At 41.0% G+C, this 13564-nt stretch overlaps 1 protein-coding gene across 1 annotated transcript in view; it reads left to right on the top strand.

Moving 5' to 3' along the window:
* AMFR (autocrine motility factor receptor) overlaps nucleotides 1–13564 on the top strand; it is a 49854-nt gene that overhangs the window by 2363 nt on the left and 33927 nt on the right. The window contains exons 2-5 of the mRNA XM_027771842.1: nucleotides 5455–5619; nucleotides 6925–7077; nucleotides 11634–11674; nucleotides 11850–11982. Coding sequence (XP_027627643.1) covers nucleotides 5455–5619; nucleotides 6925–7077; nucleotides 11634–11674; nucleotides 11850–11982 — 492 coding nt within the window. The remainder of the gene's footprint in view (nucleotides 1–5454; nucleotides 5620–6924; nucleotides 7078–11633; nucleotides 11675–11849; nucleotides 11983–13564) is intronic.

The raw sequence follows: 13564 nt of genomic DNA, 5'->3' as shown, positions 1-13564 counted from the left end.
GGTCGACTACGTGGGAGTCCAGCAACATAGCCATTACACTAACTGCTGGTCCCTACCTACCCCTTTTCAATCCAAATCTCTTTTTACTAAAATCAGCCGAGGTCCTAGGTCAGCAGTGAAATGTGGTTACTCTGTGGTTGAGGCCGTGAATGCTTATGAGTGGGACTATTTTGTTTTCCCAGAGATTTTTCATTAGTGAATAGTCAGCTCTTTTTCTAAAATATCAATCTCAGGGGTCTCTTAGTTGAGTACAGTGGATCGTAGAGGGCTTTTAGAAAAAAAAAATTATTTTGATTATAGATATAAAAATTCCTTTTTTTCAAAAAATAATTTGTATTGATAGAGTTAAATACACTCACCTGGAAGTGAGAAAAATAACCCTGCAGCAGGCTATGGTTATGCTGCAGTCTTTCCTGCATCTTGTGTTTTGGGGATGTGCACACACATGCCCAGCAGTTTTTTAAGCTGCCTGAGCTGGAATTCCAACCACAGTCAATCATGAGTTCTAGCTCCCTTAACCACTAGGCTATGAGGCTGACCCCAAAAGCTCCTTTTGATTTTATTTCCTCTTAACATTTTTCTTTTCTTTAAGAATTATTTATTTTGGGACCAGCAGTTGGCGTAACGGCTATATTGTTGGACTCCCATGTAGTTGACCGTGGTTCAAGTCCTGGACCCGGTGGCTTAAATTACACCAGGCACACGGGCATGTGTGCCCAAGATCCTGAGAGAATGGAGGAGAAGGGATTGCAGTGTGACCATCCCTCTTGGGGGGTGATTTCTTGCTTTCTGTCTCTGTCTCTCTCTGTCTTTTTGGCAAGCACATGTGCCCTATAGCAAAAACCTCTCCCAAAAAAAGGAATTTTTTAAAATTTAATTTATTTACTTTTTAAATTTGATCATAGAGATGGGGGGATGGGTAGGAGAGTAACAAAGCAAGCTACCAGGTCTGGGACTTGAATTGCAGTTAGCCATGTGGGAGTCCAGCACCTTAACCACCATGCCACCTGCCGGTTCCAACATTTTCTTAACATTTTCTTTTCCCTTTTTCAAATTTTTGGTTTGTGGGCCAGAAATTAGGCCATGCTAGAGGCAAGCCATCCAACTGCTGGTGGATTGATCTGGCACCAGTGGGCTTTATATATATATATTGTTTTTCCTAAGATGTTAGATAGTAAGTGGAAATTTCACGGAAGAGAACTTTGTCTTTTTTTAGAGGTTTTTGCCTTAAGGCATGTGTGCTCACCAGGGAGAGATAGAGAGACAGAAACAATGAGAAGGAAAGTGAGAAATCATTCCCTGGGGGATGGTCACACTGCATTCCTTTCTCCATTCTCCTGGGATCTTGGCCATGCACACGTACATGCCCCGCTTGGTTTTGAAGCAGTCTGGTCCAGTGCCGGAACCATGATCGGCCCTGTGGGAGTCCAGCCATGTAACCGCTACACCATCTGTTGGTCCCAACTTGGAGTCTTTGAGAGATTATTTACTTTATGTAGAGGTAATCAAGATGGGCATATTTGTTACCCAGCATACTTGCAGGTTTTTCAGGGTAGGTTACATCTTTCATGCTATTGTGTGTTGGCCCATTTTATGATTAATGTCATACTGGAGCATTTATGAAAAACCATTTTGAGGAAGAGCCCCATAGAATTGACAAGGAATTGCTCTGAGGGTGCTTCAAGTTCAAGAAATAGAGTACTGCTAGAGGCAGAGACCTTGAATACCTAAAATGGGACAGATACTAAATGTTAAGTGGAGGCTTAGGGCACAGATTTTTTTTTTTTTAATTTTTAAAAGCACTTAATGCCTACTCATCCAAGCACTTAACATATATTAGCTTATTTTTATCTCCTCACCAATTCTGTGAGATATATGCAGTTGTTATAAAAACCCATTTTAATAGATGGGGAAACCAGAGCATGGGGATGTTAAGTAACTTTCCCAACATGCTATGGCAACCAGGTGGCAGAGCCAAGATTCAGAACCAGAGAACAAAATGTCCTCGGTTCACCTGTACTTTATCTACCTCAGGTGTGGAAACAGACATTCACAGATTCTGAGTAAAACGATCAGGATTCCTGGACCGTTTTATTGGGGATTGGCATTTAGAAAACAAGAGCCACACTAGCTGTATGTGCTCAGTGCTGCTCAAGTATCTTTGTCCTTTTGTCGACAAAGTTAGATAATACTCTCATTTTCCTTCTAGGTCATTCTGTCCTCTGTATTAAAGTTATACTGTCAGAGTACAGTATGTGTAAGTTCTCAAAATAATTCTTTAAGTAGTCATATTGTCAGTTTGTTACACATTTAGGCTCAACTATATTTTGCGTTTTGCTTTTGCTATTTTAATTTTTTTCCTTTCATTTGTGATGTATGCACATGGCTCAAAATTGTATATACTGTCTACTTGGAAGTCATGCTTCCATCCTTATCTTCTTCACTAAGTTTGCCTCCCCACTAGATGAATCCATGGTATGTATGTGTATATGTGTGTATATATGTGTGTGTGTGTGTGTGTGTATACACACACACACACACACATTTATTTATTTATTTATTTATTTATTTATTTATTTATTTATTTATTTATTTATTTATTTATTTATTTATTTATTTATTTATTTTAATTTGACCAGAGAGGGGCAGAATGAGAGCAAGAGCAGGAGCGAGAGAGAGAGAGACAGAAAAAGCAAGCTGCCAGATCTGGGACTCTAACTGCAGTCAGCCATGTGAGAGTCCAGTGCCCTTAACCACCACACCACCTGCTGGCTTCTCTGGTATATTTTAGTATCTATTATGTTGTTGAAAAAATCATGACCTATTTTTCTGTTTTTCTATGAAAAATGTGTCATGACTTTCCCAACAATGCAATAGTATGCTAGGACCTCCACCCCCATTATTGTCCTTTATTTCTTTAGGGTGGTAAAGATTATTTTAAAGAATTTGTTTATTTATTTAATGTATGTGAGACAGAGATAGACAAGCACTCTTTAAAAAATTTTTTTTAATCTCTCCATTTATTTATTATAATTTTCAAGCTGCTGGGTATGGAACTTGAACCGTAGTTGGCCATATGGGAATCCAGAGCCTTAACCACAATGTCACCTGCTGGCCCTAGATGAGCACTCCTTTTTCTTTTTTATAAAAAAATAATTATTTATGTAATTTTAAAAATTATTATTTTAAAATTTGCCACAGGACACATGTGCTCACCAGAGAAAGGCAGGGAGAGGGAAAGTGAGAAAACAAGAGGCCAGGTCTGGGACTTGAACAGTGGTCAACCATTTGAGAATCAAGCACCTTAACCACCACGCCACCGGCTGGCCCCTTGATAAGCACTCTTATCTATTCATACACACGGTTCATGAGAGTTTACACTTAAATAATTTCTTTGGAAATTAGATGCGTATTATTAGAAATAAAAAACACAATCTTTGATTTGCTATTGCTGATGAAATAGAAACTCATACAAAGCTGGGTGCAATGATAGTTATTACTGTGCCTTCTGAATAGTAAAAAATGGTTTTGCTATCCATCAGTAACCATTAAAATATTCTCCGACTTTAGTAAGGTTCTCACAATATGACAGATAAAAGAAGTTCTGGGGACCAGCAGTTGGCCTAATGGCTATGTTGCTGGACTCTCATGTAGTTGACCGCGGTTTGAGTCCCAGACGCAGTGGCTTAAGTTCACGTTGGGCGCGTGTGTGTGTGCACCTAAGATCCTGAGAGGAGAATGGAAGAAAAGGGATTGTGATGTGGCCATCCCCTCTGGGGGGTGATTTCTCACTTTCTGTCTCTCTGTCTCTCTCTGTCTTTCTGGCGCACGCATTTGCCCTATAGCAGAAACCTCTCAAAAAAAATTTTTGTATGCAAGAATTAATGCGTTTCGCATGTAAGAAAGTGAATAAAAATGTGAATGCATTTTAACTTTCTCTGTATTATACTTGTTTTTTTTTATGAGCTGATAACAATCATGTTAGATTTTAGTATGAAGAATGTTTTAAAAAAAGAAAGCGCTTGGATCAGCTGGATCAGCAGATGGTGTAGTGGTTACATTGCTGGATTCTCATGTAGCCGACTGTGGTTTGAGTCCTGGACCTGGTGGCTTAAAACTCACGCCAGGCACATGTGCATGCCTGCCCAAAATCCTGAGAGGAGAATGGAGGAGAAGGGATTGCAGTATGGCCATGTCCCCTGGGGAGTGATTTCTTGCTTTCTGTCTCTCTGGCAAGTGTACATTCCCTATAGCAAAACCTCTCTTAAAAAAAAAGAAAATACTCTTTTCTGTTCAAGAGTACACAGATCAGAAGTATTAAAAATTATACTGATAGCCCTTACTGTTCTTGATAGTTGTGTAAAATATAAGATATTTTTATTTCTTTTATTTATTAATTTTTAAAATTTGCCAAAGAGAGACAGAAACAGAGGGAGAGGTAGAAAGCACCATCTCACACCACCCATTGGGGTCTGGTCATGCAACAATCTTTTTTTTTCCTCTGTCCTGCCAGGATTTGGGGCACACCTGCACATGGGCTTGGCATGTTTTTCAGGCCACTGGGCCTGGGAATCTAACCCCATGGTTGTCCATGTGGGATCTGACTCCCTTAACTAGCAGGCCATAGGACCAACCAGACTTTTCTTTCTTTTTCCTTTGTTTAGTTTTTGCTGTCGGCACATGCCCTTGCCAGAGAGAGACAGAAAGAGAGAGTGGGAAGAAAAGTGAGAAGTCACCCTCATGGGAGATGACCATGCCACAATCCCTTCTCCATTCTCCTCTCGGGATTTTGGGCACACATACATATGTGCCTGGCGTGATTGTCAAGCTTCCAGGTCTGGGACTCGAACTTGGTTGACCATGTGGGATCCAGCCACCTTAACCACCAGGCCACAAGCTGGCCCTCTTTGTTTCTTAATACAGGATTTACCAGACTTAATACTACTACCCATTTAGAGACTAAAATTCCATAACTGATGCAGAATTGCAATTTAAAACTTAGAAATTATTCCTGGTATCGCCTTCTTTTGTCTTTGCCTTCTGTTTTCTTTCTTTCTTGTTTTTTTTTGGAGAGGTTTTTGCTACAGGGCACATACACTCGCCAGACAGAGAGAGGCAGAGAGACAGAAAGTGAGAAATCACCCCCCGGGGGAATGGCCACGCCGCAATCCCTTCTCCTCCATTCTCCTCTCGGGATCTTGGGCACGCACGCACACAAGTTCGGCATGAGTTTTAAACCACCGGGTCTGGGACACGAACCGCGGTCGACTATATGGGAGTCCAGCGACATAGCCATTATACTAACTGCTGGTCCCACCTTCTGTTTTCTTGTGGACAAAGGATAAAAAGCCAAGTGCAGGATATTTCCTCTAGAAAAGCCAACTTTTCCATGTGTCTTCTCTAAGCCTGCTTCAGTGTGATGGTACTCATTTTATACACATTTTTTCTTTTCAGCACCTCAAAGACAAGTTCTGGAATTTTATTTTCTACAAGTTCATTTTTATTTTCGGCGTGCTGAACGTCCAGACAGTGGAAGAGGTGGTCATGTGGTGCCTCTGGTTTGCCGGACTTGTATTTCTGCATCTGATGGTCCAGCTCTGCAAGGACCGATTTGAATATGTGAGTTGTCAAGCCTAGTTCTTTGCTTGCCTGGTCACACATTTGCCAGATTTAAATTGCGTGACTGAACCACAGCAGGCATGTCGGGGGAGCTCTCCAGGGGAAGACTCGTCGCCTGTTTCCTGGGGAAGTTTCTGCAGTAGCAGTAAGAGATACAGAATCCTGTCCTAGGGAGATTTCCTCTCGAGCCCCACACTGTGTTATAGTACAGGCCACGTGGGGTCAGGTCGGCTCCACAAACTGTATTGATCACAGTTCAAGGGAACCTGGATACAGAATCTTGATGCAGCTGATCTCCTCTGATTATTTTCTGTTCTATTGTCCTAGTCCCCTCTACCCACACATTCTAGCCACCCCTTTTAATCCTGGCACTTGAAGATTTTCTTTCTGACTGGTTTAAACCTTTTCCCCCTCTGTACTAACGAATGAGCTCTCTCGGTTTCCTTGATCCTGGGAGAAGTGGATCCTTTTCTGTCTGGGTACAAGATCTGCCTGTCGGCCTCAGGTCAGGCCTGTGCAGGTGAACACTCTCACTTGCTCCTTAATGCTCCTGAACGGGTCTCACAATTCTGCCTTCAACTGAACCTACTCTGCGCCTGGCTTGCTCCTGTCTTTACTTAGTCCTGGAGAAGGAAGTGGCCCTTGTCCCTCTGTGAGTTAATCTCCCTCTCAAAGCCTTTACTTGTTTCACAATTCAACCCCCGTTCCAGGAGCTTCCAACCTCCCGAACTGGTTTGTTATCTACACCCACTTCCTCAGGAGCCACAGCCCCAGGTCTTCTTTTCAGGCCCTGGCATCTTGCTCTCCACGCCTGCGAATCCTCCAGGCCTCTTTTTCACGCTCTTGGCTCACACATGATAGTAATATAACATGGTCACAGTGCTCCATCTGCACTGTATAACATTTTGCTTTTCCTAGCCCAGACACTCTAGGAACCTCCTCCAAGTGAGTTTGGGGGAAGATGGTCTACAGCAGGATTGCGAAGGAAATACAGCAGAACATGGCACTGTTCTGGGTCTTGTTGAATATTGGAAAATTATTGTTAGAGGCTGTGGTAGGAAGATTCTTGAGAGTATGAGATGAAAATACAGTGCATCTTGTATTTGGTAAATGAACTGACAATAATCTCTACATATCAGTTCATACTCCTGTTGGAGAATTTTGGCCATATGGTAATGAAATGCTTTTGTACTTAGCATAGATACCCCACACACACACCAAGGGAAGACCCGACGATTGACCTTGAGTTTCTCAGTGCAATTTAAGGGGAAGAAGAATGAATTGTCTTCCCCTCGCCCATTTCAGCTCTCCTTTTCACCTACCACACCGATGAGCAGCCACGGCCGAGTCCTGTCGCTGCTGGTCGCGATGCTGCTTTCCTGCTGCGGGTTGGCAGTGGTCTGCTGCGTCACCGGCTACACCCACGGGATGCACACCTTGGCCTTCATGGCTGCAGAGGTAAGGTGCTGACTGCCCGACTGCCCTGACTCTGTTCCCGTGCATTTTCAGGGACTCTAGAGGAATATTAACTGGTTATTTCACCCATGAAGTACTGGGTAGATGTTTGGTCTTTCCTTTCTCTTTTCTTTTTTTTTTTAATTGCTGGAGAGTCTGTGTGTGTGTTCACCAGAGAGACTGGGAAAGGCACCCCCTTGTGGGGTGTGATAATGGAGCAGTTCCTTCTCCTTCATTTCTCCATCCTATCAGGATCTGGGGAAACACAGCACAAATGTTTTTTAAGCCACCGGGGCTAGGATTCAAACCATAGTCACTATGTGGGATCTAGCTTCCTTAACAGCTGAACAAGTGGGACTGGCCCTGATTCATTTTAACAAGCAGTTACTGTGTTCCTTTTTTGGTGTTGGAGCTTAATACTGAATTTTTTTGTAAAAAAAAGAGATTTTTACTATAGGGCATGTGCCCTTGCCAGAGAGACAGAGAGATAAAAAGTGAGAAATCACCCCCTGGGGGAGGATGGCTACACCACAGTTCCTTCTCCTCCAGTCTCCTCTTGGGATTTTGGGCACACACACATACATACCTGGTGTGAGTTTTAAGCCTCAAGGTCTGGGATTCGAACCTTGGTCGACTACGTGGGAGTCAAGTGACATAGCCATTATGCCATCTGCTGATCCCAGTATTGAATTTTTTTACGTGTGGCATTGCATTCAGTCCTTGCTACATTGTAATAAACATAATTATCTTTGCCAAAAGTCATGATGTATTTCTGTATGTTTTTCTGTGCAAAAATGCATCATGGCTTTTCTGATAACCCAGCATATTCCAGGAAGTATTCTGAATGCTTTACCTGTATTGGCTCATTGTATTGTCCCTATATGTCATCAAAACACTGCCACGAAGGGCTAGGTGAGCTGCTGAAGTTTCGCAAATGGCACATCCAAGTCCTTTGACTCCAGAGTGGGAAGGGCATTCCCCCTAAGATATTATCCACCATGGTTACAATTATTAGTGAAATACTCTATGAATGATATTTTAGCTAGGGTATAAATTCAGATTTTTATACAATAAATATATACACTATGTTCGTTATTTTAAGAAAAAAGGTGAGATACTCATGAATAGTTTTAAATTAAAATAAGTTCATGTTTTTAAAACTTTTTGGAAAATTTTAATTTCTGTTCAGTAGAAATCTGAATCTTATTTGTCCTTATAGTCAGTGACTATATTTGGTCTTTCTTCAGGCCAAAGGCAGAATACTTTTATCTTACTCATAATATCTACTATTAATTTTTTTGTCGTTTTTAAAGAGTTTTTTTGCTATAGGGTGTCTGTGCTCACCAGAGAGACAGAAAGTAAGAAATCACCCCCAGGGGTGGTGGCCATGCTGCAATCCTTTCTCCTTCATTCTTTTGGGATTTTGGACATGAATGCACATGTGTACAGCAATAGTTTTTGGGACTCCAACCTCAGTTGACTCCAGCAATATAACCATTACACCATCTGCTGGCCTCTCTCTACTATTAATTTTTTAAATCTTATTTAACTTTATTTATTTTAATTTGACCAGAGAGAGAGAGAGAGAGAAAGTGAGAAAGCAGGCCACCAGATCTGCGACTCAAACCCAGGGTCAGCTATGTGGGAGTTCAACACCCTTAACAACCACGCCACCTGCCGGCCCCCTATCTACTGTAATTAATTTTTAAAATGAAATATTAGCTATTCCAAAAAGAATTAGCTAAGCTCAAGTCAAGTAATACAAGCAAGTTAAGTTAGAATTGCTAGTTGAGAATTTGTTAGAGCAGTGCTAAAATTTGTTTTTGCCGGTGGACCAGGAGATGGTGTAGTGATAAGGGCGCTGGAGCCCACATGACCTATTGCATAGTTTGAGTCCCAGACCTGGCAGCTTGAAAAACATGTCAGGTGTGTGCATGCCCAAAATTCTGAGAAGAGAATGGAGAAGGGATTGTGACATGGCCGTTCCTCCTGAGGGGTGAGTCCTTGCTTTTCCTGTGTCTCTCTTTCCCGTAAGCACATGTGCCCTATAGGGGAAAAAATATCTTCTAAAAAAATTATTTTTTGAGACCAGCCAGGGTCATAGTGGTTAACCACGGTTTGAGTCCCAGACCTGGTAGCTTAAAACAAACCAGGCAGGTATGCGTGCATACCCAAATCCCGAGAGAATGGAGGAGACGGTATTGCAGCATGACCCTTTTCCCTGGGAGGTAATTTCTCACTTTCCCTCTTAATGTCTCTCTTTATCACTCTCTGGCAAGTGCATGTGCTCTATAACAAAAACCTTAAAAAATTTTTGTTTTGCCTATTATATCCATTTCAGAGTCCAATATAGTAGTAAGTAAATTAGAAAAGGACCATATATATACTTAATGAAAACATGCATTTCTTTTTTTTTTTTAAGTATCTTATTTAACTTTATTTGTTATTATTGTTATTGTTATTTTTTTTTTTCTCTGTAGGGCACGTGCGCTCGCCAGACAGGCAGAGAGAGACAGAAAGTGAGAAATCATGCCCCAGGGGGCATGGCCATGCCGCAGTCCCTTCTCCTTCGTTCTCCTCTCGGGATCCTGGGCACACACACACACTTGCCCGGCATGAGTTTTAAGCCACCGGGTCCGGGATGTGAACCGTGGTCAACTACGTGGGAGTCCAGCGACATAGCCATTATGCTAACTGCTGGTCCCGTTATTGTTATTTTTAATTTGATCAGAGAAGCAGAGAAAGACAGAGAGAAAAGGAAAGTGAGAAAGCAAGCTACCAGGTCCTGTACTTGAACCATGGTTGGCCATGTGGCAGTCCAGCACCTTTAACCTCCACACCACCTGCTGGTCCCAAAATGCGTTTCTAATGGAATACTTTTTGTATATGACAGTACAGATATCTTTCCTCTTGAAAAATTTTGTTTAAAATTTTATTTATACTGACATACTAATTAGTTTGCTTTATTTGTATTTTATTATGAAACACTATTTGAATGATACTTATGTTTGTCTTTTTTGGTTCTTTGACTTTTAGTTGGTATTAAGGCAAACTTTGGAAAAGATACACCTAAAAATAAGCACATTTAAATTAGCCCTGTTGGGTCATTCTATAGCAAGCATATACTTTTATTCTAGCTTAGTTTTATGTCTGTATGTATGTACGTTTTTGCCATAGGATGCATGCACTCACTGCAAAGAGACAGTGAGAGAGAAAGTGAGAAATCACCTTCGCAGAGAGGATGGCCACACCACAATCCTTTCTCCTGCATTTTCCTCCTGGGTTTTGGGCACACACACACACACACACACGCGCATCCGGTGTGAGTTTCAAGCCTCCAGGTCTGGACTTGAACTGTGGTCAGCCATGTGGGAGTCCAGTGCCTTAACCAGTACATCACCTGCTTGTCCCCTTTATTTATTCTTTTAAGATAATTTATCATGGTAAAGATTTGGTATTTTGAACTAAATTATATTTCTTATACTCATAGTGTTTTCTCTCATGTAAAATATTTTTTATTTATTAACGTGAATTTAATGTCAAACATAAGTAACATAACAGTTCTATTCTGGTAGATTATTTTTAAAGAATTATTGATTTATTTAATTCCATTTGTTATTATTTTTTATTTTGACCAGAGAGAGACAGAGAGAGAGAAAAAGGGAAAGCGAGAAAGCAAGCCGCAGGTCCGGGACTTGAACCGCAGTCTGCCATGTGGCAATCCAGTGCTCCTAACCACCACACCACCTGCCAGCCCTGAGGACATTTTAGTAATATCAATTATTACAACAAAAAATTATCATGAGAACCGTATTTTGTTTTTTTACTTTCTTCATTCCCTTTTCTTGTGGTGGACAAAGGGAGTGTACAAAGGTTTCATATCCTGGACAGTAGTGCCTGAACTCCAGACTGTGAGTTAAAATGTCACCCAACAGTCAGATACTCTTTGAGGTCACAAATAGTGGTGACCCTATGTAATGTAACATGGAAGTGATTGTCAAACTTCTGGAACAGACCTCAAGGTTGCAGAAGGCCGGTGTCCTAGGAGATGGCCAGGGTAATTAATTATTACGTACTTACAGGAGAAGGCTCAATTAAAGTTGAGTTTGGGGCCCAGCAGGTGGTATAGTGGTTAAGGCACTGGACTCTCCTATGGCAAACTGTAGTTTGAGTCCCAGACCCAGAGGCTTGAAACTCATGCTAGGCGTACGTCCACGTATGCCCAAGACTTTGAGAGGAGAATGGAGGAGAAGGCACCGCCATCCTCTTGGGGGGTGACTTCTCACTTTCACTGTCCATCTTGCTCTGTTTCTCCAGCAAGTGCAAGATGAATATCTTATAGCAAAAATCTCTCTCTCTAAAAAAAAAGTTGTGTTTTTAGGTCATGAAAACAGTCCATGGAAATTTGAAGCAGAGGATATGAAATGGTTGGTAAACTTGAACAATCTGCTTTTTAATTCAACTAAGAAATGTTTCTCTTTGATCTTTTTATAAAAGTAAGTTTGGCCTGAAGAGTCTTAAATTTTACTAAAAAAAAAAAAAAATCCCCTTTTTTACAGTCTCTTCTTGTGACAGTGAGGACTGCTCATGTGATTTTACGGTAAGTAGAAATTTGGGAGGGAAGTGATTGAGGTCAACTCATACAAGTTGATTTTAAGGATATAATCAGTATAAAATATATAAAAATACGAGTAAACTATAACATGATTAGACCAAATTCAGTCACAGCAGGCACTTATTAGGCTGTTTGTCTTTTCTCTATCTCTATATTGCAGATACGTAATTCACCTCTGGGACCTCAACCACGAGGGCACCTGGGAAGGAAAGGGAACGTATGTCTACTACACAGATTTTGTCATGGAGCTCACTCTCCTGTCCTTGGACCTCATGCACCATATTCACATGTTGGTAAGTTCCCTTATAAGGAGCTCTAGTGGGAGGCTGAGGTTTTCAGAATCAGGATCCAGGTTTGTACATTTAAAAACGAAAACGCTTGGGTCTGTCAGTGCCACATTGTGGTGCAGGCAGTAGTGTGCTGCTTGCCGATGCTAGAGCCACCTGAAAGACTGTGGCGCAGCTCCTGGGTTGTCCTGAAACACACTGGGAGCATGCTGGAGGGCTGGGTGGGGATTGGGGCATGATGAGACCCTGGGGAGAAGAGTCTGTTTCTCTCTTTTTTTCTCTCTCTCTCCCTCTCTCTGTCTGTCCCTCTTTCTTCATGAAAGAAAGAAAATAATTAAACTTAGAAAAATAAAATACTTGGCATAAGATGTGACTGAACACTCCAGAGACTATAAAAAGGAATATGGCTGTGTACTCGCCCTGCTTTTGCCACTGGGTGTAAAGCGATGTGATGTCATGGATCTGCTTTGGTGGGTGCCTAGCTCAGGAGGTGTTTGCTGTCCTAGCTGTCTTAGTTTTATCTCTGCTGACCAAGTCAATAGGTGCTTCTTTTTTTTTTTTTTTTTTAAGAATTATTTTACTTAACTTTATTTATTTTTAATTTGACCAGAGAGGGACAGAGCAAGAGCAAGAACAAGAGAGAGAAAGTGAGAAAGCAAGCCGTGATTTTTTTGGGTGTGAAATTTAGCATAGTTTTTATGACTTTTAATATTTAGCAGTTCCTTTGTAGGTGGTGGTAGGAATTCCTGTAGTGTTAGCTACTTCATGGATTTCATACATATTTCATTTTTGTAATTAAAACAAAGTTTTTTCTACTTAATTCTTTCATTGTTTATGTTTACATTTTACCTTGGCATTAAAAATTACAGAGTTGTAAATCTGATTCATTGGTTGGTGCTTCAGCAATCTATTTATGGTGAGAGTCGTGGGCAATTTGTTTACATTCTAACCCTACTAAAATAGCCTTTGAAAATTAGTGGGTTAGACACAGCACATTTCTTTTCCCCCCGCTCCCTTTTTTTTTTTTTTTTTTTTTTTTTTTTGTGCCAGGGTGTGAATGCACTCACCAGAGGTAGACAGAGAAAGAGGGAGGGAGAAAGCATCCCCCAATGGGGCATGATCACAATCCCTTCTTCCTGTCAGGATTGTGGACATGCACACATTGCGCCTGACTTATTTTCAAGCCCCTGGGCCAGGATTTGACCACTGCGATCTGCCATGTGGAATCCAGCTCCCTTAACTGTCAGGCCACTGAGCCAGCCTGACATGGCATATTTCTACTTTTTGGAAGTAACTCTGAAAACACACTTTAAAAAAATAGCATGTTAATTCTTTTGTTTTAAAACAGTAGCCATGCCTGCCAAAAAGGAGAACACAGTTGCTCAAGCATAATTGTTAACATTTTGTTAAATTTAACTGGTTCTTTATATATTTAAATACATACATTCATAAACTGAGCTTATATTTTGGACATACAGTTTAGTTTATTTTTTAGTTTATTTATTTTTTCTTTTTATTTATTTATTTATTTATTTATTTGGAGAGGTTTTTGCTATAGGGCGCGTGCGCTCGCCAGACAGACAGAGAG

The sequence above is a fragment of the Tupaia chinensis genome, unplaced genomic scaffold, assembly GCF_000334495.1.
Source record: "Tupaia chinensis unplaced genomic scaffold, TupChi_1.0 Scaffold000235_1, whole genome shotgun sequence".
NCBI classification, from domain to species: Eukaryota; Metazoa; Chordata; class Mammalia; order Scandentia; family Tupaiidae; genus Tupaia; species Tupaia belangeri.
The sequence above is the reverse complement of the archived record's forward strand: the minus strand, read 5'-3'. Positions and strand labels throughout refer to the sequence as shown.